At 48.4% G+C, this 24,564-nt stretch overlaps 1 protein-coding gene across 2 annotated transcripts in view; it reads right to left on the bottom strand.

Annotated features, from left to right (window-relative positions):
• Nucleotides 1-24,564, bottom strand: part of mapk8b (mitogen-activated protein kinase 8b) — a 102,943-nt gene that overhangs the window by 30,472 nt on the left and 47,907 nt on the right. For both annotated transcript variants that reach the window (XM_083788154.1, XM_083788155.1), the window contains exons 2-4: nucleotides 15,180-15,309; nucleotides 12,293-12,351; nucleotides 5,714-5,852 (exon numbers count right to left, since the gene is read on the bottom strand). In XM_083788154.1, coding sequence (XP_083644280.1) covers nucleotides 5,714-5,852; nucleotides 12,293-12,351; nucleotides 15,180-15,309 — 328 coding nt within the window. The remainder of the gene's footprint in view (nucleotides 1-5,713; nucleotides 5,853-12,292; nucleotides 12,352-15,179; nucleotides 15,310-24,564) is intronic.

Raw genomic sequence — 24,564 nt, 5'->3', positions numbered from 1 at the left:
AACACCAGAGGATACACTGCCCTGGACACACCCCCACAACACCAGGGTGATATACTGCCCTGAACACACCCCCACGAACACCAGAGGGATATACTGCCCTGAACACACCCACAACACCAGAGGGATACACTGCCCTGAACACAACCCACAACACCAGAGGGATACACTGCCCTGGACACACCCCCACAACACCAGAGGATACACTGCCCTGAACACAACCCACAACACCAGAGGGATACACTGCCCTGAACACAACCCCACAACACCAGGGTGATATACTGCCCTGACACAACCCCACAACACCAGAGGATACACTGCCCTGACACAACCCCACAACACCAGAGGGATACACTGCCCTGAACACAACCCCACAACACCAGAGGATACACTGCCCTGAACACAACCCCACAACACCAGAGGATACACTGCCCTGAACACAACCCCACAACACCAGAGGATACACTGCCCTGAACACAACCCCACAACACCAGAGGGATATAATGCCCTGAACACAACCCCACAACACCAGAGGGATACACTGCCCTGAACACAACCCCACAACACCAGAGGGATATACTGCCCTGAACACACCCACAACACCAGAGGGATACACTGCCCTGAACACAACCCACAACACCAGAGGATACACTGCCCTGAACACACCCCCACAACACCAGAGGGATACACTGCCCTGAACACACCCACAACACCAGAGGGATATACTGCCCTGAACACACCCACAACACCAGAGGGATACACTGCCCTGAACACAACCCCACAACACCAGAGGGATACACTGCCCTGAACACAACCCCACAACAACAGAGGGATACACTGCCCTGAACACACCCCCACAACACCAGAGGATACACTGCCCTGAACACAACCCCACAACACCAGAGGATACACTGCCCTGAACACAACCCCACAACACCAGAGGGAATCACTGCCCTGAACACACCCCCACAACACCAGAGGGATACACTGCCCTGAACACACCCCACAACACCAGAGGGATATACTGCCCTGAACACAACCCCACAACACCAGAGGGATATACTGCCCTGAACACACCCCCACAACACCAGAGGATACACTGCCCTGAACACACCCCCACAACACCAGAGGGATTCACTGCCCTGAACACACCCCACAACACCAGAGGGATTCACTGCCCTGAACACACCCCCACAACACCAGAGGGATACACTGCCCTGAACACACCCCCACAACACCAGAGGGATATACTGCCCTGAACACAACCCCACAACACCAGAGGGATGTACTGCCCTGAACACAACCCCACAACACCAGAGGATACACTGCCCTGAACACACCCCCACAACACCAGAGGATACACTGCCCTGAACACAACCCCACAACACCAGAGGGATACACTGCCCTGAACACAACCCCACAACACCAGAGGATACACTGCCCTGAACACACCCCACAACACCAGAGGATACACTGCCCTGAACACACCCCCACAACACCAGAGGATACACTGCCCTGAACACACCCCACAACACCAGAGGGATGTACTGCCTGAACACACCCCCACAACACCAGAGGGATACACTGCCCTGAACACAACCCCACAACACCAGAGGGATACACTGCCCTGAACACACCCCCACAACACCAGAGGATACACTGCCCTGAACACAACCCCACAACACCAGAGGGATGTACTGCCCTGAACACAACCCACAACACCAGAGGGATACACTGCCCTGAACACACCCCCACAACACCAGAGGGATACACTGCCCTGAACACACCCCCACAACACCAGAGGATACACTGCCCTGAACACACCACCACAACACCAGAGGATACACTGCCCTGAACACACCCCCACAACACCAGAGGGATATACTGCCCTGAACACAACCCCACAACACCAGGGTGATATAATGCCCTGAACACACCCCCACAACACCAGAGGATACACTGCCCTGAACACACCCCCACAACACCAGAGGATATACTGCCCTGAACACACCCCCACAACACCAGAGGATACACTGCCCTGAACACAACCCCACAACACCAGAGGGATACACTGCCCTGAACACAACCCCACAACACCAGAGGGATACACTGCCCTGAACACACCCCCACAACACCAGAGGGATACACTGCCCTGAACACACCCCCACAACACCAGAGGGATACACTGCCCTGAACACAACCCCACAACACCAGGGTGATATACTGCCCTGAACACACCCCCACAACACCAGAGGATACACTGCCCTGAACACACCCCCACAACACCAGAGGATACACTGCCCTGAACACACCCCCACAACACCAGGGTGATACACTGCCCTGAACACACCCCCACAACACCAGAGGATACACTGGCCTGAACACAACCCCACAACACCAGGGTGATATACTGCCCTGAACACAACCCCACAACACCAGAGGGATATACTGCCCTGAACACACCCCCACAACACCAGAGGATATACTGCCCTGAACACACCCCCACAACACCAGAGGATATACTGCCCTGAACACACCCCCACAACACCAGAGGATACACTGCCCTGAACACACCCCAACAACACCAGGGTGATACACTGCCCTGAACACAACCCCACAACACCAGGGTGATACACTGCCCTGAACACACCCCCACAACACCAGAGGATACACTGGCCTGAACACAACCCCACAACACCAGGGTGATATACTGCCCTGAACACAACCCCACAACACCAGAGGGATATACTGCCCTGAACACACCCCCACAACACCAGAGGATATACTGCCCTGAACACAACCCCACAACACCAGAGGGATATAATGCCCTGAACACACCCCCACAACACCAGGGTGATACACTGCCCTGAACACAACCCCACAACACCAGAGGGATACACTGCCCTGAACACAACCCCACAACACCAGAGGGATACACTGCCCTGAACACACCCCCACAACACCAGAGGATACACTGCCCTGAACACACCCCCACAACACCAGGGTGATACACTGCCCTGAACACAACCCCACAACACCAGGGTGATACACTGCCCTGAACACACCCCCACAACACCAGAGGATACACTGGCCTGAACACAACCCCACAACACCAGGGTGATATACTGCCCTGAACACAACCCCACAACACCAGAGGGATATACTGCCCTGAACACAACCCCACAACACCAGAGGGATACACTGCCCTGAACACACCCCCACAACACCAGAGGGATACACTGCCCTGAACACACCCCCACAACACCAGCGGGATACACTGCCCTGAACACACCCCCACAACACCAGAGGATACACTGCCCTGAACACACCCCCACAACACCAGAGGGATACACTGCCCTGAACACACCCCACAACACCAGGGTGATATACTGCCCTGAACACACCCCCACAACACCAGAGGATACACTGCCCTGAACACAACCCCACAACACCAGGGTGATATACTGCCCTGAACACACCCCCACAACACCAGAGGATACACTGCCCTGAACACAACCCCACAACACCAGAGGATACACTGCCCTGAACACAACCCCACAACACCAGGGTGATACACTGCCCTGAACACACCCCCACAACACCAGGGTGATACACTGCCCTGAACACACCCCCACAACACCAGAGGGATACACTGCCCTGAACACACCCCCACAACACCAGAGGGATTTCAACAGACCATGTGCCACCCAGATTCGGCACAAACAAGGGACTAAATTCATTTCGCTCCTATGCCACCAAAATGTGGAACGCACTACCACAGTCATTAAGACATGTGAATCCCTTGACTCCTTCAAAACCGCTCTCAAAGGGCACCTATATGGACGTCTGCAATTCGAAACTGGCCCCCGTAAAATCTGAATCCCCCCCCCCCCTTTTTACACTCACTGTATATGTTTTTGTCCCCCATTTTTACCTCCTTTATGATGATTTCCTGTTTTTGGCTATTATAGAAGTGTATATTTGTACGTCTCTAAATGTTATGATGAATTGTTCAAGGTGGACCCTCTTGTAAACAAGTGTAATGCTTTATGGCGTCGTCCACTCACAGTTAACAGTTTTTTTTGTATTGAGTTGTGCTTGAAATGTACTGTAATTCTGCAAACTGTTAATAAATACTTCAATCAAACAGCGGTGTTGTTGTTGTTGTTGTTGTTGTTAGTGGGAATAAAGGCAGAAGCACCCGGGGGGAAGTGGACTAAGAAAGGGTGCAGTACTAAGTTAAAGGGTGCAGTACTAAGTTAAAGGGTGCAGTACTAAGTTAAAGGGTGCAGTACTAAGTTAAAGGGTGCAGTACTAAGTTAAAGGGTGCAGTACTAAGTTAAAGGGTGCAGTACTAAGTTAAAGGGTGCAGTACTAAGTTAAAGGGTGCAGTACTAAGTTAAAGGGTGCAGTACTAAGTTAAAGGGTGCAGTACTAAGTTAAAGGGTGCAGTACTAAGTTCCGACCAGTCATTGGTCCGACAACAACAACCACAAACCCTAACCTAACCATAACCGCAAGCACGGAGCAGCGCATGTTCGCCAACCTTAACGCATGTTCGCCAACCGTAAACCACAATCAGTGCCGGGATTTCTTTCAAAATAGAAGCTCGGGGTGCCGGGAAGATATGGCCGCTTTGGTGTGGACGTTTGCCCCCAGAGGCTGGGCGTTTAGGGGGTTGGGGTGTGGACGTTTGCCCCCAGAGGCTGGGCGTTTAGGGGGTTGGGGTGTGGACGTTTGCCCCCAGAGGCTGGGCGTTTAGGGGGGTTGGGGTGTGGATGTTTGCCCCCAGAGGCTGGGCGTTTAGGGGGTTGGGGTGTGGATGTTTGCCCCCAGAGGCTGGGCGTTTAGGGGGTTGGGGTGTGGACGTTTGCCCCCAGAGGCTGGGCGTTTAGGGGGTTGGGGTGTGGATGTTTGCCCCCAGAGGCTGGGCGTTTAGGGGGTTGGGGTGTGGACGTTTGCCCCCAGAGGCTGGGCGTTTAGGGGGTTGGGGTGTGGACGTTTGCCCCCAGAGGCTGGGCGTTTAGGGGGTTGGGGTGTGGATGTTTGCCCCCAGAGGCTGGGCGTTTAGGGGGTTGGGGTGTGGACATGTGTCCCCAGAGGCTGGGCGTTTAGGGGGTTGGGGTGTGGATGTTTGCCCCCAGAGGCTGGGCGTTTAGGGGGGTTGGGGTGTGGACGTGTGACCCCAGAGGCTGGGCGTTTAGGGGGTTGGGGTGTGGACGTCTGCCCCCAGAGGCTGGGCGTTTAGGGGGTTGGGGTGTGGATGTTTGCCCCCAGAGGCTGGGCGTTTAGGGGGTTGGGGTGTGGACGTTTGCCCCCAGAGGCTGGGCGTTTAGGGGGTTGGGGTGTGGATGTTTGCCCCCAGAGGCTGGGCGTTTAGGGGGTTGGGGTGTGGACGTTTGCCCCCAGAGGCTGGGCGTTTAGGGGGTTGGGGTGTGGACGTTTGCCCCCAGAGGCTGGGCGTTTAGGGGGTTGGGGTGTGGATGTTTGCCCCCAGAGGCTGGGCGTTTAGGGGGTTGGGGTGTGGACATGTGTCCCCAGAGGCTGGGCGTTTAGGGGGTTGGGGTGTGGATGTTTGCCCCCAGAGGCTGGGCGTTTAGGGGGGTTGGGGTGTGGACGTGTGACCCCAGAGGCTGGGCGTTTAGGGGGTTGGGGTGTGGACGTCTGCCCCCAGAGGCTGGGCGTTTAGGGGTGTGCGTGCGTGTGCGTGTCTCACTCTGTGTATGATCCCGGCGGCGTGCAGATGTTTGATGCCACACAGCATCTGGTAGAGCAGGTAGGACAGACGCTCGTGGTCCAGCTCCATCTGGATGACCTGACACAGGTTGGCATCCATCAGCTCCATCACCAGGTACCTGCAGCACACACACACACACACACACACACACACACACACACACATCAGCTCCATCACCAGATACCTGCAGTTCAACACACACACATCCATCAGCTCCATCACCAGATACCTGCAACACACACACACACATCCATCAGCTCCATCACCAGATACCTGCAACACACACACACACACACACACACACACACACACACACACACACACACACACACACACACATCAGCTCCATCACCAGATACCTGCAACACACACACACACACACACACACACACACACACACACACACACACATCCATCAGCTCCATCACCAGATACCTGCAACACACACACACACACACATCAGCTCCATCACCAGATACCTGCAACACACACACACACACACACACACACACACACACACACACACACACTAGGGATGCCACAAAGTGACCATCAGCCAAATCGAATAGTCGACAGCTCTGGCAATTACTAATCGATTAATCAAACCCACCCCCCCCCCCCCAAAAAAAAAGAAATCAGATAAAACTTTTAAGATTTTATATTATGCACATGCCATGGTCACATAACCATTATATGTTGAGTGCATGCTTTGATGGTTACAGTTTTATAATCAGTTTTGATGAGTAAACCTTTGTGGAGATCTTCTCAGTTCTCATTGCATGCTAGTTACTGCCATTCAGGATGGAAAATGAAATCCATTTGGATTTGGGGAGAAGTAGTTTCATAAGGGGCTGGTATGAAGTACTCGATATAAAGAGAACATGTTCAGTTCACTAGTCTACACTCTACTCTACACCTGCCTTCATTTCATCTGATTGTCTGTCTGGCAGGCACTGATCGTTAACTGTGTCTGTTAGAGAGAGGGGCAGAGAAGAGTGGCTTTGCTCAACTTGATTTATACTTATATTCTCCACTCTGATGAAGGTACATGTTCGATATATCATGCAGCCTCACTTGTCCAAATGTGTCCAAAATTAAAATTGATTTGTATAATTCAATATCAACGAGTAACCGATTAATCGTTTGGGCGGGGGGACTTTTTTTTTTCTTTTTTTTTAAATGAATGGACCCTACAAATAAAAAATCTTCCCCCCCAAGGGGTACCTAAGCCAAAAAAGTTTGGGAATCCCTGATGTAGATGATTGACAATAATCTTAACTCCATCTTTTGGATGAGGACCACCTGGAACCCCCTCAAGGACCACTGGTGGTCCCTGGACCAGTGTTGAGCCAATTGATCACCATAGCAACCCCAGCCTAGGCCTGATTAGGGGAATTCCCAACACCTCCAAACCTGCATCTTGATTGGAGTCAATCTCCACTCACACTCAGTCACTCACACTCCTCTGTCATGCAGCTACACAGACATATCCTAGGCACACTTTGGTAGGCCTATAGCCTTGTCCTGTTTGGATGACAATATTATTGCCTTTCCAACAGATTCTTTTATTTTTTTAAGAGAAAAGAAAATCGATTATCGATTCGATTCCGGGTCCTATTAGCGATTATCAATTAATCGGACCCATCCTTAAACCCACACTCTCTCTCTCTCTCTCTCTCTCTCTCTCCGGCGCTCTATTCAAGTGCAATCTGAGCTCAGTCCAAATGAAAGTATTTATTTTATTGAGCATAGTTACGTTGAAAGAACACGCAGAACATTACAACCTTGACTTGGGCTGAAAACCTTACGCCCAAATACGGAGATGGCTGGCGTCATAGTGGTGATGTCATGCTGTACATGAGTGATGTCATATACTGGTGGTCACATGGAGTCAGTCTGGTTTAGTTGACTCAATGTTTGCTGGTTTTCCTTCTTTTAGTGACCAGTTCCCACCTGACGTTGTGTGGTAGTTGGGACTGATCCAGGTCATACTGAATAACTGCTAGCTTACATAAAGTCTTGAGACTAGAACTCAAGTCTAAGATGCACAGCTTACCAGTGGGTGTGTGTTCCCAATTGCACCCTCCAAAGAGGATGACACGATCTCCCAGCATGCAACATGCCATACCATACATTGGACCCGGGCCTTTCCCTTTGGGCGTATTAACCTTCTTCCAGGAGAAGGTCTCTGGACTGAATTTCCACAAATCACTGACGTTCTGGTGGTTACAGCGGCCTCCAAATATGTACAGCTCTCCATTGTAGGTAAAGGCTGAATGACGCCAGTGTGCTCTTGGAAGACGTGCACATTTCGTGCTCAGCCAGTTGTCGGTCTCCGTGTCAAACACTTTGACGTTGTTGTACTGACCGATGAACTGACCCTGTGGTATCCAGCTCACAAATACAAACATCTTTGTCCCGATCATGGTAGCAGAGTGATGTGAACCAGGTGATAAACGCCAAGCAGGAGGTGGAGTTCCTCTGGTGTTAATTAAAGACCAGACCAATGTGCTGGTGTCTAACTTGTACATGTCATTAGTACATAGGCTGGTCAGCTGGATGCAACCTCCATGGACAAACATGACCTTCCCCAACACACAGGCTGAGTGGCCCCTCCTCGCCTCTGGAACAGCTCCAGAAACCATGCTGGGTTTCAACCACATGTGGGTGTCCACATCAAATGCATAAAGCTCATTGTAGTACTCCCCTCCACAGCGGCCTCCCCAGATGTAGACTGTATCTTCAACCAACACAGCTGTGTGGCCGTAGCGCCTGGATGGAACCTCAAGGAGACCGTCTCCTCTTCCAGGACTCACTGGAGGTAACTTCTCCCAGCATAACGACATTGTGTTGAAGACATGGACGTCCATCTGATCCATGTTGTTCCCTCCATCATAGTAGCCTCCAAAGGAATACAGTCTGTTCCTCACTGCTACAGCAGCGGGATCGGTTCGCTTTGGTCCTCCTGGTGTGTGGACGGTCCAACACAACATCGCCCTGCCTGTCTGTCTGTCTGTGTCTGTCTGTGTGTCTGTCTGTCTGTCTGTGTGTCTGTCTGTCTGTCTGTCTGTCTGTCTGTGTGTCTGTGTGTCTGTCTCTCTCCACTTCTTATCTCTCGACGTCTACAGTCATTTTCAACACGGTGCATCATCTTATATATCTTCAGGTGTGAAATCACACACAACACAAACTGTTGCCGTGTACGCCTTAATGACACCAATTCACACGGCAATTCTAATCTGCACCTTTTGACTCTGATCTGGTGATACCAGGAAAATGGTCCGTGTGTCATATTCTGCTATACTTGTGGGGACATTTGGTCCTCTCTAGTGCAAGGGGATTCATCTTCGTTCGAGATCTGTGTAAAAGGAGCAGTTCACCCCAAAAAATGACTTATCTTCTATAAATTACACACCCCATGAAGCCTTGGATTCAATGCAGGTCAATTTGTCATGATGATCATTTATGATGATGAGGTCAGTCACCCACTTACGTCATTTACCATTGGCTTTGATGTACAGAAGAATATCCGTCATACAAAGTCCATAGACTTAGCCCCACACGTGACGCCACAGGCCGAACGCACAAAGCCAGGCGTTGTATGGGCTAGCGCCCCTCAACAATGGAAAAAAATAATCACACTCCTGTGAAGTGAGGGGCTCTTATCATACAGTGAGCGGTGCGTATCATGATGATGTATGACGATGTCATCATACATCAGCCAATCAAATCATCACATTCTATGCCGCACACCCCCCCCCCCCCACCCATCAGCTCCATCACCTGGTATCCTGCAACACACACACACACACACACACACACACACACACACACAGGAAAGGAAAGGTACTATGTTTACCCAGGGTAACTGGACTAAGCTCAAGAACTTGTTTACAGCCAGGCCCGGCTCATAGAACATTTCATGGTAGAGGTTCAATGCCTTACACACACACACACACACACACACACACACACACACACACACACACACACACACAGGACTTGATCACCCCAGCTGGGTCATCTGAGTGAGGGGTATGATGTTCGAGAGACCCGAAACCAGGATGACCTTGGGATACATCACTGAGCATACGTCCCAGGTGATGACCTTGGGATACATCACTGAGGATACGTTCCAGGTGATGACCTTGGGATACATCACTGAGGATACGTCCCAGGTGATGACCTTGGGATACATCACTGAGGATACGTCCCAGGTGATGACCTTGGGATACATCACTGAGGATACGTCCCAGGTGATGACCTTGGGATACATCACTGAGGATACGTCCCAGGTGATGACCTTGGGATACATCACTGAGGATACGTCCCAGGTGATGACCTTGGGATACATCACTGAGGATACGTCCCAGGTGATTACCTTGGGATACATCACTAAGGATACGTCCCAGGTGATGACCTTGGGATACATCACTGAGGATACGTCCCAGGTGATGACCTTGGGATACATCACTGATGATACGTCCCAGGTGATGACCTTGGGATACATCACTGAGGATACGTCCCAGGTGATGACCTTGGGATACATCACTGAGGATACGTCCCAGGTGATGACCTTGGGATACATCACTGAGGATACGTCCCAGGTGATTACCTTGGGATACATCACTGAGGATACGTCCCAGGTGATTACCTTGGGATGCATCACTGAGGATACGTCCCAGGTGATTACCTCGGGATACATCACTGAGGATACGTCCCAGGTGATTACCTTGGGATGCATCACTGAGGATACGTCCCAGGTGATGACCTTGGGATACATCACTGAGGATACGTCCCAGGTGATGACCTTGGGATACATCACTGAGGATACGTCCCAGGTGATGACCTTATAGGATACATCACTGAGGATACGTCCCAGGTGATGACCTTGGGATACATCACTGAGGATACGTCCCAGGTGATGACCTTATAGGATACATCACTGAGGATACGTCCCAGGTGATGACCTTGGGATACATCACTGAGGATACGTCCCAGGTGATGACCTTGGGATACATCACTGAGGATACGTCCCAGGTGATTACCTCGGGATACATCACTGAGGATATGTCCCAGGTGATGACCTTGGGATACATCACTGAGGATACGTCCCAGGTGATGACCTTGGGATACATCACTGAGGATACGTCCCAGGTGATTACCTCGGGATACATCACTGAGGATATGTCCCAGGTGATTACCTTGGGATACATCACTGAGGATACGTCCCAGGTGATGACCTTGGGATACATCACTGAGGATACGTCCCAGGTGATGACCTTGGGATACATCACTGAGGATACGTCCCAGGTGATGACCTTGGGATACATCACTGAGGATATGTCCCAGGTGATTACCTTGGGATACATCACTGAGGATACGTCCCAGGTGATGACCTTGGGATACATCACTGAGGATACGTCCCAGGTGATGACCTCGGGATACATCACTGAGGATACGTCCCAGGTGATGACCTTGGGATACATCACTGAGGATACGTCCCAGGTGATGACCTCGGGATACATCACTGAGGATACGTCCCAGGTGATGACCTCGGGATACATCACTGAGGATACGTCCCAGGTGATGACCTTATAGGATACATCACTGAGGATACGTCCCAGGTGATGACCTCGGGATACATCACTGAGGATACGTCCCAGGTGATGACCTTATAGGATACATCACTGAGGATACGTCCCAGGTGATGACCTTGGGATACATCACTGAGGATACGTCCCAGGTGATGACCTTATAGGATACATCACTGAGGATACGTCCCAGGTGATGACCTCGGGATACATCACTGAGGATACGTCCCAGGTGCATCCAGGCAATGTTTTTTTTGTTACAATATCTCTTTGTTTGCTGTGCTTGCTGTGTTTTTTGCTGTTGTGTATGTTATGCTATCTATGCTGCTGCTGCATTGTGTCTGAAGGAAGCCACACACACACACACACACACACACACACACACACACACACACACACACACACACACACACACACACACACACACACACACACACACACACACACACACACACACACACACACACACACACACACACACACACACACACACACACACACACACACACACACACTAAAGGGATGATCCAAATCATTAATTTAAAATCCACAAATTACAATTAATTTGAAGGAAACAAATATGACGGCCGGCGTCGACAGTTCATGTTCACTCGATGAATTGAACAAGGTGGACCCTCTTGTAAACAAGTGTAATGCTTTATTGGGTCGTCCACTCAGTCAACAGTCTTTGTATTGAGTTTGTGCTTGAAATGTATACTGTAATTCTGCAAACTGTAAATAAATATTTCAATCAATCAATCAAGGACACACATGGCACATCCTCCTCCACACAGACAAGCTGCCTATAACAGCAAGAACAGGACACACAGACACAGACACAGACACACACACACACACACACACACACACACACACACACACACACACACACAGCAGTTCTACAAAGCGAGTCCCCAACCTGGAAGTCCTCTCTTAGGTACAAAACAAGAGGAGAAATACTCACACGTCTTGAAACTCCTCCAACGTCTTCTGTGGCGAGAATACATTTAATAGGCCGATGATCTGTGCAAAGACAACAAACCGCACAAATCATTGTAATTATGGGATGCAGAGAGGGGGGGGAGGGGTGGGTGATAATGAATAATATCCTTGGCCTTCAGCATGTGAAATGTCACGGTGACATTTAGATCGTTACGCTTAAGCCATTCTGGGCGGGAACCCCCGTTGGTGTTTTTAAGCATTTATGTTGTACTTTAGCTGTTGAAAAATAGCAGAACTACAAACTCATAGCGCGGCACCGAGTGCCTCGCTACGAGCTTGCAGATCTGCTATTTATTTTAAATCGTGAAAAACCTTTGAATATAATATATTCTGTTAGAGCCAACGTTTTTAACTCAAATCTTTGCTTCTTGGGGGTCTCTGGAACAACATATTTTCAGAAGGGGGTCGGCGGCCAATTACATATAATTTCGGGGTTCCTTGACATGAAAATGTTTGAGAACGACTGACAGAAACATTGGGGTTTTTCAGAAAACAAGACATTTTGTAGAAATCAGGTCCTCAGGTCTAAATGTATTAAGCCTCGGCTCCTTCTTCTTCGTCGTGCGGCGGTGTCCCGCGTTGGGCTGACATGCTCACGACGCGCCGCGGTTTAGGAGAATAAGCTATGTTTATATGTCAGTCGTTCTTCGATTTCTCAAAAATAGCAGACCTACTCACTAGTGCGAGTGCAGATCTACAAGCTATGAGCTTGTAGATCTGCTATTTTTCAATAGCTAAAGCATAACATAATGCTAACACCAGAATGGGTTAAAATAAGCATACTTGCCCTGATGAAGACTCTGTTGGAGTCGAAACATGTTGGCTTATTTGAAACTTTTTCTAAATAAAGTGCATTTATTTCTATCCACCCTCTGCTCATTTTGTAACCTTTTGAGTGCTCGGATGGCCGCCTTTTCTTTAGTATTAAAATAAACACATTTAAGCCTTATTTTATACTATACTAAACTACGCCTATTTTGTATTGGCACTCTGCGCCAAGATCGCCTTTTCCTGTCAATTGATTACGCTCAACTGTCACTCCGGTATGGTAAAGAAAAACTAAAACAAAACGGAAATGGAAATGTCCGCTGGCTTATGCTGTCTATGGCGACGCCGTTTTCGGAATGATAAATATCTCGGATGCTTCTTTTTGGGTCAAAAACAAGCGTGATTTCCATTTCGCCCCAAATAAGGATGCCACAATGAAAGGGTTTACAACTATGGCAGAAAACAGTGGTACAAGTAATATATGGGATGTGATATTTATCCCCAACTATTATATTTATTTTCCCTGCACGGTGTTGTCTTGTGTTGTGTTGGCATTTGTGAAAAAGAAATATTGAATGGACTCATGTTAATGTCAAAACTAATTCCTATGTGTGTAATTGTGTATACACAATAGCAGAGAGCGCAGGTACGGCACGCACATGTGTGTCTTTCTTACGTTTTTGTGGTTGACACGTTTCATGAGCACCAGCTCTCTGCAGTGTACGCCCGCTTGGTGTGTAGCAGTAACAGTAGCAGAGAGATGTATGTGTGTTTGTTTTGTGTCTTACGTTTTTGTGGGTGACACATTTGTGACCAAATTTGACTGAGAGACTGCCATTGGATTTTTTTGAATTTTCGTTTTTTCATGTCATATGAAAGCAGGGAATCATAGCTACAAATTGACATATTGTTTGACCCACCAGTTTTGGAGATATGGCTTATAGAGTAATGTCTTGCAGAAAACAGCGAGTTGAGAAAACAGGCTTGAAAGGTTCACTTCTGTGGTCTCTAACATTACACCCAGCTATCTGTACATGTTTAAGCATTTATTTCATATTACATGTCGATTTCAGCTCTGACACTTATTTCAGACATGCTCTAGTAAAAAAATTAAGTGCCTGGTGCTGGGAGTCTGGTGCAACGCACAGGGCCTGACCTGGTGAGAGCAGGAGTGGACCTGGTGAGACGTAGGAGGGGCCCGGACAGGTGTCAACCCACAGAGCCTAGTCCTTCCATGTGAACGGAACGGAACGGATTGTGTGGCCCTGGTTTTTCCCTAGTGGGACTTATCAAGGGTAGCTACTGGGACGTAAGTCGGGACTTGATCACCCCGGCTGGGTCACCTGAGTGAGGGGTATGATGTTGCGAGACCCGAAACCCCGATGACCTTGGGATACATCACTGAGGATACGCCCCAGGTGCATCCATTTATGTATGTATTTTGTTATAGTATGTGAATAATCTGTCTGTGCTATCAACTCTGTTACTGGAATAAAACAACTGTAGTTTCTCAACACAACTTTATTGCCGGCACGTCGCCAGACCCCGACTCAACAACTGACTCACAGTATAACAACATCCGGTTTGTATACACCGGTCTTCCCTTAAGGTCACAGTGCATCATATAACATATACACACAGTAAGCAGGGAACAACATTAACTTAACAAACTCATTTTGAGTAAAAAAAGAAAAAGTTTTTCTCCTCTGGTGAAAAGCTGGAATGTGCACGATGGCAGTCTCTCAGTCAAATCTGGTCACATTTCATGAGCACCAGGTCTCTGTACGCCCGCTTGGCGTGTAGCAGTAACAGTAGCAGAGAGATGTGTGTGTGTGTGTGTGTGTGTCTTACGTTTTTGTGGTTGACACATTTCATGAGCCCGCTTGGCGTGTAGCAGTAACAGTAGCAGAGAGATGTGTGTGTGTGTGTGTGTCTTACGTTGGCGTGTAGCAGTAACAGTAGCAGAGAGATGTGTGTGTGTGTGTGTGTGTGTCTTACGTTTTTGTGGTTGACACATTTCATGAGCCCGCTTGGCGTGTAGCAGTAACAGTAGCAGAGAGATGTGTGTGTGTGTGTCTTACGTTTTTGTGGTTGACACATTTCATGAGCACCAGCTCTCTGTACGCCCGCTTGGCGTGCGTCTGGTTCTGGAAGGGGCGGCTGAGCTTCTTGATGGCGACATTCCTCTCCAGGTTGTGGTCGTACGATGAGCTGCAGAGGAGAAACAAACAGGTCACCGTTACACATTTAACTTGATGATTAGGTGATGATTAGCTTAGGTGGCTCGGAGGGTCTCCCGAGGGAGGTCCTCGGAGGAGACGCTGCGGGACAGACCAAGGCGCAGATGGAGGGCCTTGGAACGCCTCGGGATCCCCCAGGAGGAAGTCACTGAGATTAGAGTGACTAGATTTTGGTTAAACAAGTGGAAACTGTGTAGTGTCTGCAGCCAGAACATTGCCGGGATAGTACTAAAGGCCCATTCATACTACCGTTTTAGGTGATAGGGCGACCACCGGAAAACTACAAGACAACGTCACGCCGCGGTGGTATATGACTCACCGCTCGCCCAAACACATCTCTCTGTTGTGTTACTAAGCACCGTTTCAGTGGTCACCTGATCACCTAACACTGCAGTATGAATAGGCCTCTCTTCACCTTATCACCTAACACTGCAGTATGAATAGGCCTCTCTTCACCTTATCACCTAACACTGCAGTATGAATAGGCCTCTCTTCACCTTATCACCTAACACTGCAGTATGAATAGGCCTCTCTTCACCTTATCACCCAACACTGCAGTATGAATAGGCCTCTCTTCACCTTATCACCTAACACTGCAGTATGAATAGGCCTCTCTTCACCTTATCACCTAACACTGCAGTATGAATAGGCCTCTCTTCACCTTATCACCTAACACTGCAGTATGAATAGGCCTCTCTTCGAAATACGGCCTTGTTGTCTGACATCGAGTCGAAAGCCCATTGGCAGCTTCTAGCTTCGACAGCAGCTCCTCCTGGTCCTTCCATGGTCTTGGAATGACCTGCAGACCAGACTCAAACTGTACAGTATCTACTGTATCTACTGTACAGACCAGACCAGACTCAAACTGGCTTATGTGATTAAGGATTGCCATGGGCACACTTCCCGAACATTGCTCCTGCTTTCACGTATAGCAAATGTTGGTTCTCTTGCTTTTTAGTTTATTAGCAAATTGTGTCGCGTTCCTGTTCTCCCTTTGATCTTCTTCGGTAGGTATTCATGAGCATTGCATTTTTTGGTCCTGTTAATGTCTTGTATTTTTTGTTACTGGCAGAGCTGTGTCACTTATTTAGCCTCTTCTCTTAGCCAGTTCACAGTTGTAAAAGAGACTATAGTCTGGTTTCTAGTTTCTACTGGTTAAATAAAATCTGAATCCATTGTCCATCGTTCCAGACGTCAGGGGGCTTTTCAAGGCAGGTGACACAGAGCTGCATGAGGTCTCCAGGTGGAACAGATTGATGTCCAGGAGGTCTCATGCTGCATGATGTCTCCAGGAGGAACAGGAGGTCTCATGCTGCATGATGTCTCATGCTGCATGATGTCTCATGCTGCATGATGTCTCATGCTGCATGATGTCTCATGCTGCATGATGTCTCATGCTGCATGATGTCTCCAGGAGGAACAGGAGGTCTCATGCTGCATGATGTCTCATGCTGCATGATGTCTCCAGGTGGAACAGGAGGTCTCATGCTGCATGATGTCTCATGCTGCATGATGTCTCCAGGAGGAACAGGAGGTCTCATGCTGCATGATGTCTCCAGGTGGAACAGGAGGTCTCATGCTGCATGATGTCTCCAGGAGGTCTCATGCTGCATGATGTCTCCAGGTGGAACAGGAGGTCTCATGCTGCATGATGTCTCCAGGTGGAACAGGAGGTCTCATGCTGCATGATGTCTCCAGGTGGAACAGGAGGTCTCATGCTGCATGATGTCTCCAGGAGGTCTCATGCTGCATGATGTCTCCAGGTGGAACAGGAGGTCTCATGCTGCATGATGTCTCCAGGTGGAACAGGAGGTCTCATGCTGCATGATGTCTCCAGGTGGAACAGGAGGTCTCATGCTGCATGATGTCTCCAGGAGGTCTCATGCTGCATGATGTCTCCAGGAGGTCTCATGCTGCATGATGTCTCCAGAGGTCTCATGCTGCATGATGTCTCCAGAGGTCTCATGCTGCATGATGTCTCCAGGAGGAACAGGAGGTCTCATGCTGCATGATGTCTCCAGAGGTCTCATGCTGCATGATGTCTCCAGAGGTCTCATGCTGCATGATGTCTCCAGGAGGAACAGGAGGTCTCATGCTGCATGATGTCTCCAGGAGGAACAGGAGGTCTCATGCTGCATGATGTCTCCAGGAGGTCTCATGCTGCATGATGTCTCCAGGTGGAACAGGATGTCTCATGCTGCATGATGTCTCCAGGTGGAACAGGAGGTCTCATGCTGCATGATGTCTCCAGGAGGAACAGGAGGTCTCATGCTGCATGATGTCTCATGCTGCATGATGTCTCCAGGTGGAACAGGAGGTCTCATGCTGCATGATGTCTCCAGGAGGTCTCATGCTGCATGATGTCTCCAGGAGGTCTCATGCTGCATGATGTCTCCAGAGGTCTCATGCTGCATGATGTCTCCAGAGGTCTCATGCTGCATGATGTCTCCAGAGGTCTCATGCTGCATGATGTCTCCAGGAGGTCTCATGCTGCATGATGTCTCCAGAGGTCTCATGCTGCATGATGTCTCCAGAGGTCTCATGCTGCATGATGTCTCCAGGAGGTCTCATGCTGCATGATGTCTCCAGGTGGAACAGGAGGTCTCATGCTGCATGATGTCTCCAGGAGGAACAGGAGGTCTCATGCTGCATGATGTCTCCAGGAGGTCTCATGCTGCATGATGTCTCCAGGTGGAACAGGAGGTCTCATGCTGCATGATGTCTCCAGGAGGTCTCATGCTGCATGATGTCTCCAGGAGGAACAGGAGGTCTCATGCTGCATGATGTCTCCAGAGGTCTCATGCTGCATGATGTCTCCAGGAGGAACAGGAGGTCTCATGCTGCATGATGTCTCCAGGTGGAACAGGAGGTCTCATGCTGCATGATGTCTCCAGGAGGTCTCATGCTGCATGATGTCTCCAGGTGGAACAGGAGGTCTCATGCTGCATGATGTCTCCAGGTGGAACAGGAGGTCTCATGCTGCATGATGTCTCCAGGTGGAACAGGAGGTCTCATGCTGCATGATGTCTCCAGGAGGTCTCATGCTGCATGATGTCTCCAGGAGGTCTCATGCTGCATGATGTCTCCAGAGGTCTCATGCTGCATGATGTCTCCAGAGGTCTCATGCTGCATGATGTCTCCAGGAGGAACAGGAGGTCTCATGCTGCATGATGTCTCCAGAGGTCTCATGCTGCATGATGTCTCCAGAGGTCTCATGCTGCATGATGTCTCCATGCTGCATGATGTCTCCAGAGGTCTCATGCTGCATGATGTCTCCAGGAGGAACAGGAGGTCTCATGCTGCATGATGTCTCCAGGAGGAACAGGAGGTCTCATGCTGCATGATGTCTCCAGGAGGAACAGGAGGTCTCATGCTGCATGATGTCTCCAGGAGGAACAGGAGGTCTCATGCTGCATGATGTCTCCAGGAGGTCTCATGCTGCATGATGTCTCCAGGTGGAACAGGATGTCTCATGCTGCATGATGTCTCCAGGTGGAACAGGAGGTCTCATGCTGCATGATGTCTCCAGGAGGAACAGGAGGTCTCATGCTGCATGATGTCTCCAGGAGGTCTCATGCTGCATGATGTCTCCAGGAGGTCTCATGCTGCATGATGTCTCCAGAGGTCTCATGCTGCATGATGTCTCCAGAGGTCTCATGCTGCATGATGTCTCCAGGAGGTCTCATGCTGCATGATGTCTCCAGGTGGAACAGGAGGTCTCATGCTGCATGATGTCTCCAGGAGGAACAGGAGGTCTCATGCTGCATGATGTCTCCAGGAGGTCTCATGCTGCATGATGTCTCCAGGTGGAACAGGAGGTCTCATGCTGCATGATGTCTCCAGGAGGTCTCATGCTGCATGATGTCTCCAGGAGGAACAGGAGGTCTCATGCTGCATGATGTCTCCAGAGGTCTCATGCTGCATGATGTCTCCAGGAGGAACAGGAGGTCTCATGCTGCATGATGTCTCCAGGTGGAACAGGAGGTCTCATGCTGCATGATGTCTCCAGGTGGAACAGGAGGTATCATGCTGCATGATGTCTCCAGGTGGAACAGGAGGTCTCATGCTGCATGATGTCTCCAGGTGGAACAGGAGGTCTCATGCTGCATGATGTCTCCAGAGGTCTCATGCTGCATGAGGTCTCCAGGAGGAACAGGAGGTCTCATGCTGCATGATGTCTCCAGGTGGAACAGGAGGTCTCATGCTGCATGAGGTCTCCAGGAGGAACAGGAGGTCTCATGCTGCATGATGTCTCCAGGTGGAACAGGAGGTCTCATGCTGCATGATGTCTCCAGGTGAAACAGGAGGTCTCATGCTGCATGATGTCTCCAGGTGAAACAGGAGGTCTCATGCTGCATGATGTCTCCAGGTGGAACAGGAGGTCTCATGCTGCATGATGTCTCCAGGTGGAACAGGAGGTATCATGCTGCATGATGTCTCCAGAGGTCTCATGCTGCATGATGTCTCCAGGTGAAACAGGAGGTCTCATGCTGCATGATGTCTCCAGGAGGTCTCATGCTGCATGATGTCTCCAGAGGTCTCATGCTGCATGAGGTCTCCAGGAGGAACAGGAGGTCTCATGCTGCATGATGTCTCCAGAGGTCTCATGCTGCATGATGTCTCCAGGAGGAACAGGAGGTCTCATGCTGCATGATGTCTCCAGAGGTCTCATGCTGCATGATGTCTCCAGGTGGAACAGGAGGTATCATGCTGCATGATGTCTCCAGAGGTCTCATGCTGCATGATGTCTCCAGGTGAAACAGGAGGTCTCATGCTGCATGATGTCTCCAGAGGTCTCATGCTGCATGATGTCTCCAGAGGTCTCATGCTGCATGATGTCTCCAGGAGGAACAGGAGGTCTCATGCTGCATGATGTCTCCAGAGGTCTCATGCTGCATGATGTCTCCAGGAGGAACAGGAGGTCTCATGCTGCATGATGTCTCCAGAGGTCTCATGCTGCATGATGTCTCCAGAGGTCTCATGCTGCATGATGTCTCCAGAGGTCTCATGCTGCATGATGTCTCCAGGAGGAACAGGAGGTCTCATGCTGCATGATGTCTCCAGAGGTCTCATGCTGCATGAGGTCTCCAGGTGGAACAGGAGGTCTCATGCTGCATGATGTCTCCAGGAGGAACAGGAGGTCTCATGCTGCATGATGTCTCCAGAGGTCTCATGCTGCATGATGTCTCCAGGTGGAACAGGAGGTCTCATGCTGCATGATGTCTCCAGAGGTCTCATGCTGCATGATGTCTCCAGGTGGAACAGGAGGTCTCATGCTGCATGATGTCTCCAGGAGGAACAGGAGGTCTCATGCTGCATGATGTCTCCAGGTGGAACAGGAGGTATCATGCTGCATGATGTCTCCAGGAGGTCTCATGCTGCATGATGTCTCCAGAGGTCTCATGCTGCATGATGTCTCCAGGTGGAACAGGAGGTCTCATGCTGCATGATGTCTCCAGGAGGTCTCATGCTGCATGATGTCTCCAGAGGTCTCATGCTGCATGATGTCTCCATGCTGCATGATGTCTCCAGGTGGAACAGATTGATGTCCAGGCAGCAGATGTTGCTGCCAGACAGAGACCATATATCTGGGATCGACGCACTAGTCCTGCAGTCATAATGACCAGTATGCTACAGTCCCATTTTGACGTGAGATCAGATTCTAAAAATGTCGGTTTGAAAATGACAGTTTTCTGAAAAACCCCATGTTTCTATGTCAGTCGTTCTCAAACGTTTTCATGTCAAGGACCCCCAGAATTAAATGTAATTGGCCGCCGACCGCCATCTGAAAATATGCTGTTCCAGGGACCCCCCCCCAGAAGCAAAGATTTTAGTTAAAAACGTTCTCTCTGAATTAAGAATACAATACATTTATAATGTATAAAAAATGCTTAAAACACTAAGGCCTGGAAACACATATGTATCGCCTTAGCTTTAAACCACATATATAATAAGCATTATTTTAAACTTTAAAGGGACACTATATGTTAATGACGTTTAGAAGCTTTAGATCACTTTCCTGGGGGTATTTATGTGTGTAATATGTGGTTTTAGATATTTTAGATTGTAGCAGTGAGCCTGTTGTCTCTGATGTCATGGACACTGGTCTCACTACCTTCCTGGACTACAATTCCCATAATTCTTTGGTGCACTGCTCCTCCTTGTGGATAGGGGGAGAGCTGTCTTACTGAGACAACATGTAGTCCAGGAAGGAAGTGAGCCCAGTGTCCATGACATCAGAGACAACAGGCTCACTGCTACAATCTAAAATATCTAAAACCACATATTACATACATAAAGACCCCCAGGAAAGTGTTCTAAAGCTTCTAAACGTCATTAACATATATTTTTTTGCAAAAAGGGTGAAATGTCCCTTTAACCGTTGAAAAATAGCAGATCTACAAGCTCGTAGCTACAAGCTGAAAATGTGGCGCAAATCTTTGAATATATATATTCTTTCACGGCGAATGTGTTTAACTCAAATATTTGCTTTTGGAGGTTCCTGGAGCAGCATATATTCAGATGGGACACGGCGTCCCCATCCCAATAACTGTGGGGATCCTAGACATTAAACAGTTTGAGCACCATCGACATGTAGAAAAATGGGGGTTTTTTTCCCGAAAAACTGTCATGATTTGTAGAATCTGGTGTCAGGTCTCCACAAAATGAGCACCCCCCCCCCCCCCCCCCCCCACAGTGCCCACACACCTTGGCCATGTTTGCCTCCACACATGTAGTTGTGAGGCAGGCCTTCTCCGCCACGAACATCATTAAAATGAAATGCTGCTCCAGGACCACCGACTCACACTATCCATGAGAATGACACCGACTCCATTAGTGAGAAGTGGGGCAAACAGTTAAAGAAAAAGGGGGCACGGTGGCACAGTAGCCTCACAGCTAGAAGTGTTCGATTCCCGCTGGGGACGCTGTGGGCGCCGTTCTCTCCTCCGTGTCATCAGTGCCCATACCCGATGCGGGGTTGGCGATATTTTATCATGCTCATAAAGTGCTCTGTGATCAAAGCGCAATTAAAAAGCAAACGTTTCGGTCCTAAGACCTTCGTCAGTTCTTATATGATTTTTAGCTCCAAAACAAGACAGCCGTATGGCTGTATGCCTCTGAAATCGCTCTAGAGAATGCCGGGGCGCCAAATGGACACATGTGTAAATGCCTCAAGTGTTCAGTGCAGGGTTAAATGGTAAATGATAAACTACCATTTAAATTACACCTATATAAGGCTTCCTCCAAAGCACTTTACAATGTAGGCGTTACATTCACACACACACACACACACACACACCAATACCGGAGGAAACCATGCAAGGCACCAACATGCATATCGGGAGCAATTAGGGGTTCAGAGTCTTGCTCAAAGACACTTCAACACTTAACTCTGGGGGAGCCCGGGTTCGAACTGGGAACCTTGCGGTTGCCATCTGGTCACTCTACCCCTGAGCCACTGCCGCCCCAAGGTTGTTCCACTCCATGCAATTCAGGGATGTGTAACAATAACAGCAACAACTGTATTTGTGTAAACCTGGGAAACCTGGACAACTTTAAGTCATTGTTCAGGTTGTGCTGCTCTGAGGGAATGAGGAGCACTCAGGTGCTAAATAATGAACAAAACCCACATTCTTACCCCAGGTTAAAATGTAAACAGGCTACAATGCATTCAAATGCAGAGATTAAACGTGTTAATGGTCACTGGTTGTCTGGCATTGGGCAGATCACCTGTTAATGATCACATTATGGATGAACTGAGGACATTTTACACCTCTTTGACTCTGATGAGTTCCAGCAGAACTACAGAAATAGGTCTATCACACAGAACTAAATATTACCCTTTGTGAAATATTAAAGGTGTTGTAAGGGATATGTGTAGTTAAATAGCTCTAGTAATCATTGATATAATTATTGTTTGTTCAGTAACAGAGGTCTTCCCATGTCTCCATATCCAATATAACTCATATAGGATACATACAGAATATAATTCTGTAAGAAATTGAACTAAAACACAAGCTGATAAATCTTTGCAGGGTTTTCTCTCCTTTAGGATGGAATTTGTAACCCACATGTTTACCAAAGAGATTGTGCGATGTCCTGGTACTGAACAAAGACTGCATGTTTAAATGGATGTTTCACTTTCAAACATGTTTGGGGGATTTTAACATCTACTCAGACTTTTCTGAGCACCCCATTTTTTAAGTTGATTTGTTTAAGTATGGACTATAGATCAAGCTTGTACATCTTAATTATATGCTAAGAAAAACAAAACAGGAAGAAAAAAACGACCTTTCATATTAGCATTTTGAATTTTGAATCATATAACATAAATAAACATATAGGCAGTTTGTTTTAGTGTTGAGTAACACAACAATTAATTGTATTCTATATTTTTATAAAGCAAATGAACAAATGATTGATTCAACATTTTATTCAGTTTGTAGAATGGTTACAGTTCAACAAAAGTACAGGTAAATACAAAAAACCTGATACGAGGAAAAATAAACAAAAAAATGGTTTACATCAGAGTCCTTCATTTTCAATTATTCCAAACATTTAATGACATACATGATCAACATGTTACACTTGGTTGTAATGTGGATTCATGTGTGTGCGGTCAGGACATTTCCAGTGGCTCAAATTAGTAAAATTCGAACACTTTACTTTTAACTACTTTACTACTTTAGATATTTCTGATGACTGCACTTTTATTCAATGTTTTTCCAATGCTAAATAATGAACAAACCCCACATTCTTTCCCCAGGTTAAAATGTAAACAGGCTAAATGATGATGACTGATGCTTCATTCACTATAGACAATGCATTCAAATGCAGAGATTAAACGTGTTAATGGTCACTGGCTGTCTGGCATTGGACAGATCACCTGTTAACGATCACAATATGGATGAACTGAGACCAGTTTAAACCTCTTTGACTCTGAGGAGTTTCAACTAGTTTCAACTACAGAACTTATTTTGTGAAATATTAAAGGTGCTGTACGGGATATGTTTTGTTAAAATGGCTCTAGTAAATCATTTCTATATTGTTTGTTCAGTAACAGAGGTCTTCCCATGCCTCCATACCTACTTCACTAACATCATTATTACTGTTTCATAATGTGAATTGTGTTAAAAGTACAATTGATCAACAGTAATATGAAGGGGGATTACGGCGTGGGCTCTATTGTATATTTAAGAACATGTTAGCCTACTTTACTTACATA

Source organism: Protomyctophum parallelum (assembly GCF_964188405.1).
Source record: "Protomyctophum parallelum genome assembly, chromosome: 17".
Taxonomy (NCBI): domain Eukaryota; kingdom Metazoa; phylum Chordata; class Actinopteri; order Myctophiformes; family Myctophidae; genus Protomyctophum; species Protomyctophum parallelum.
The sequence above is the reverse complement of the archived record's forward strand: the minus strand, read 5'-3'. Positions and strand labels throughout refer to the sequence as shown.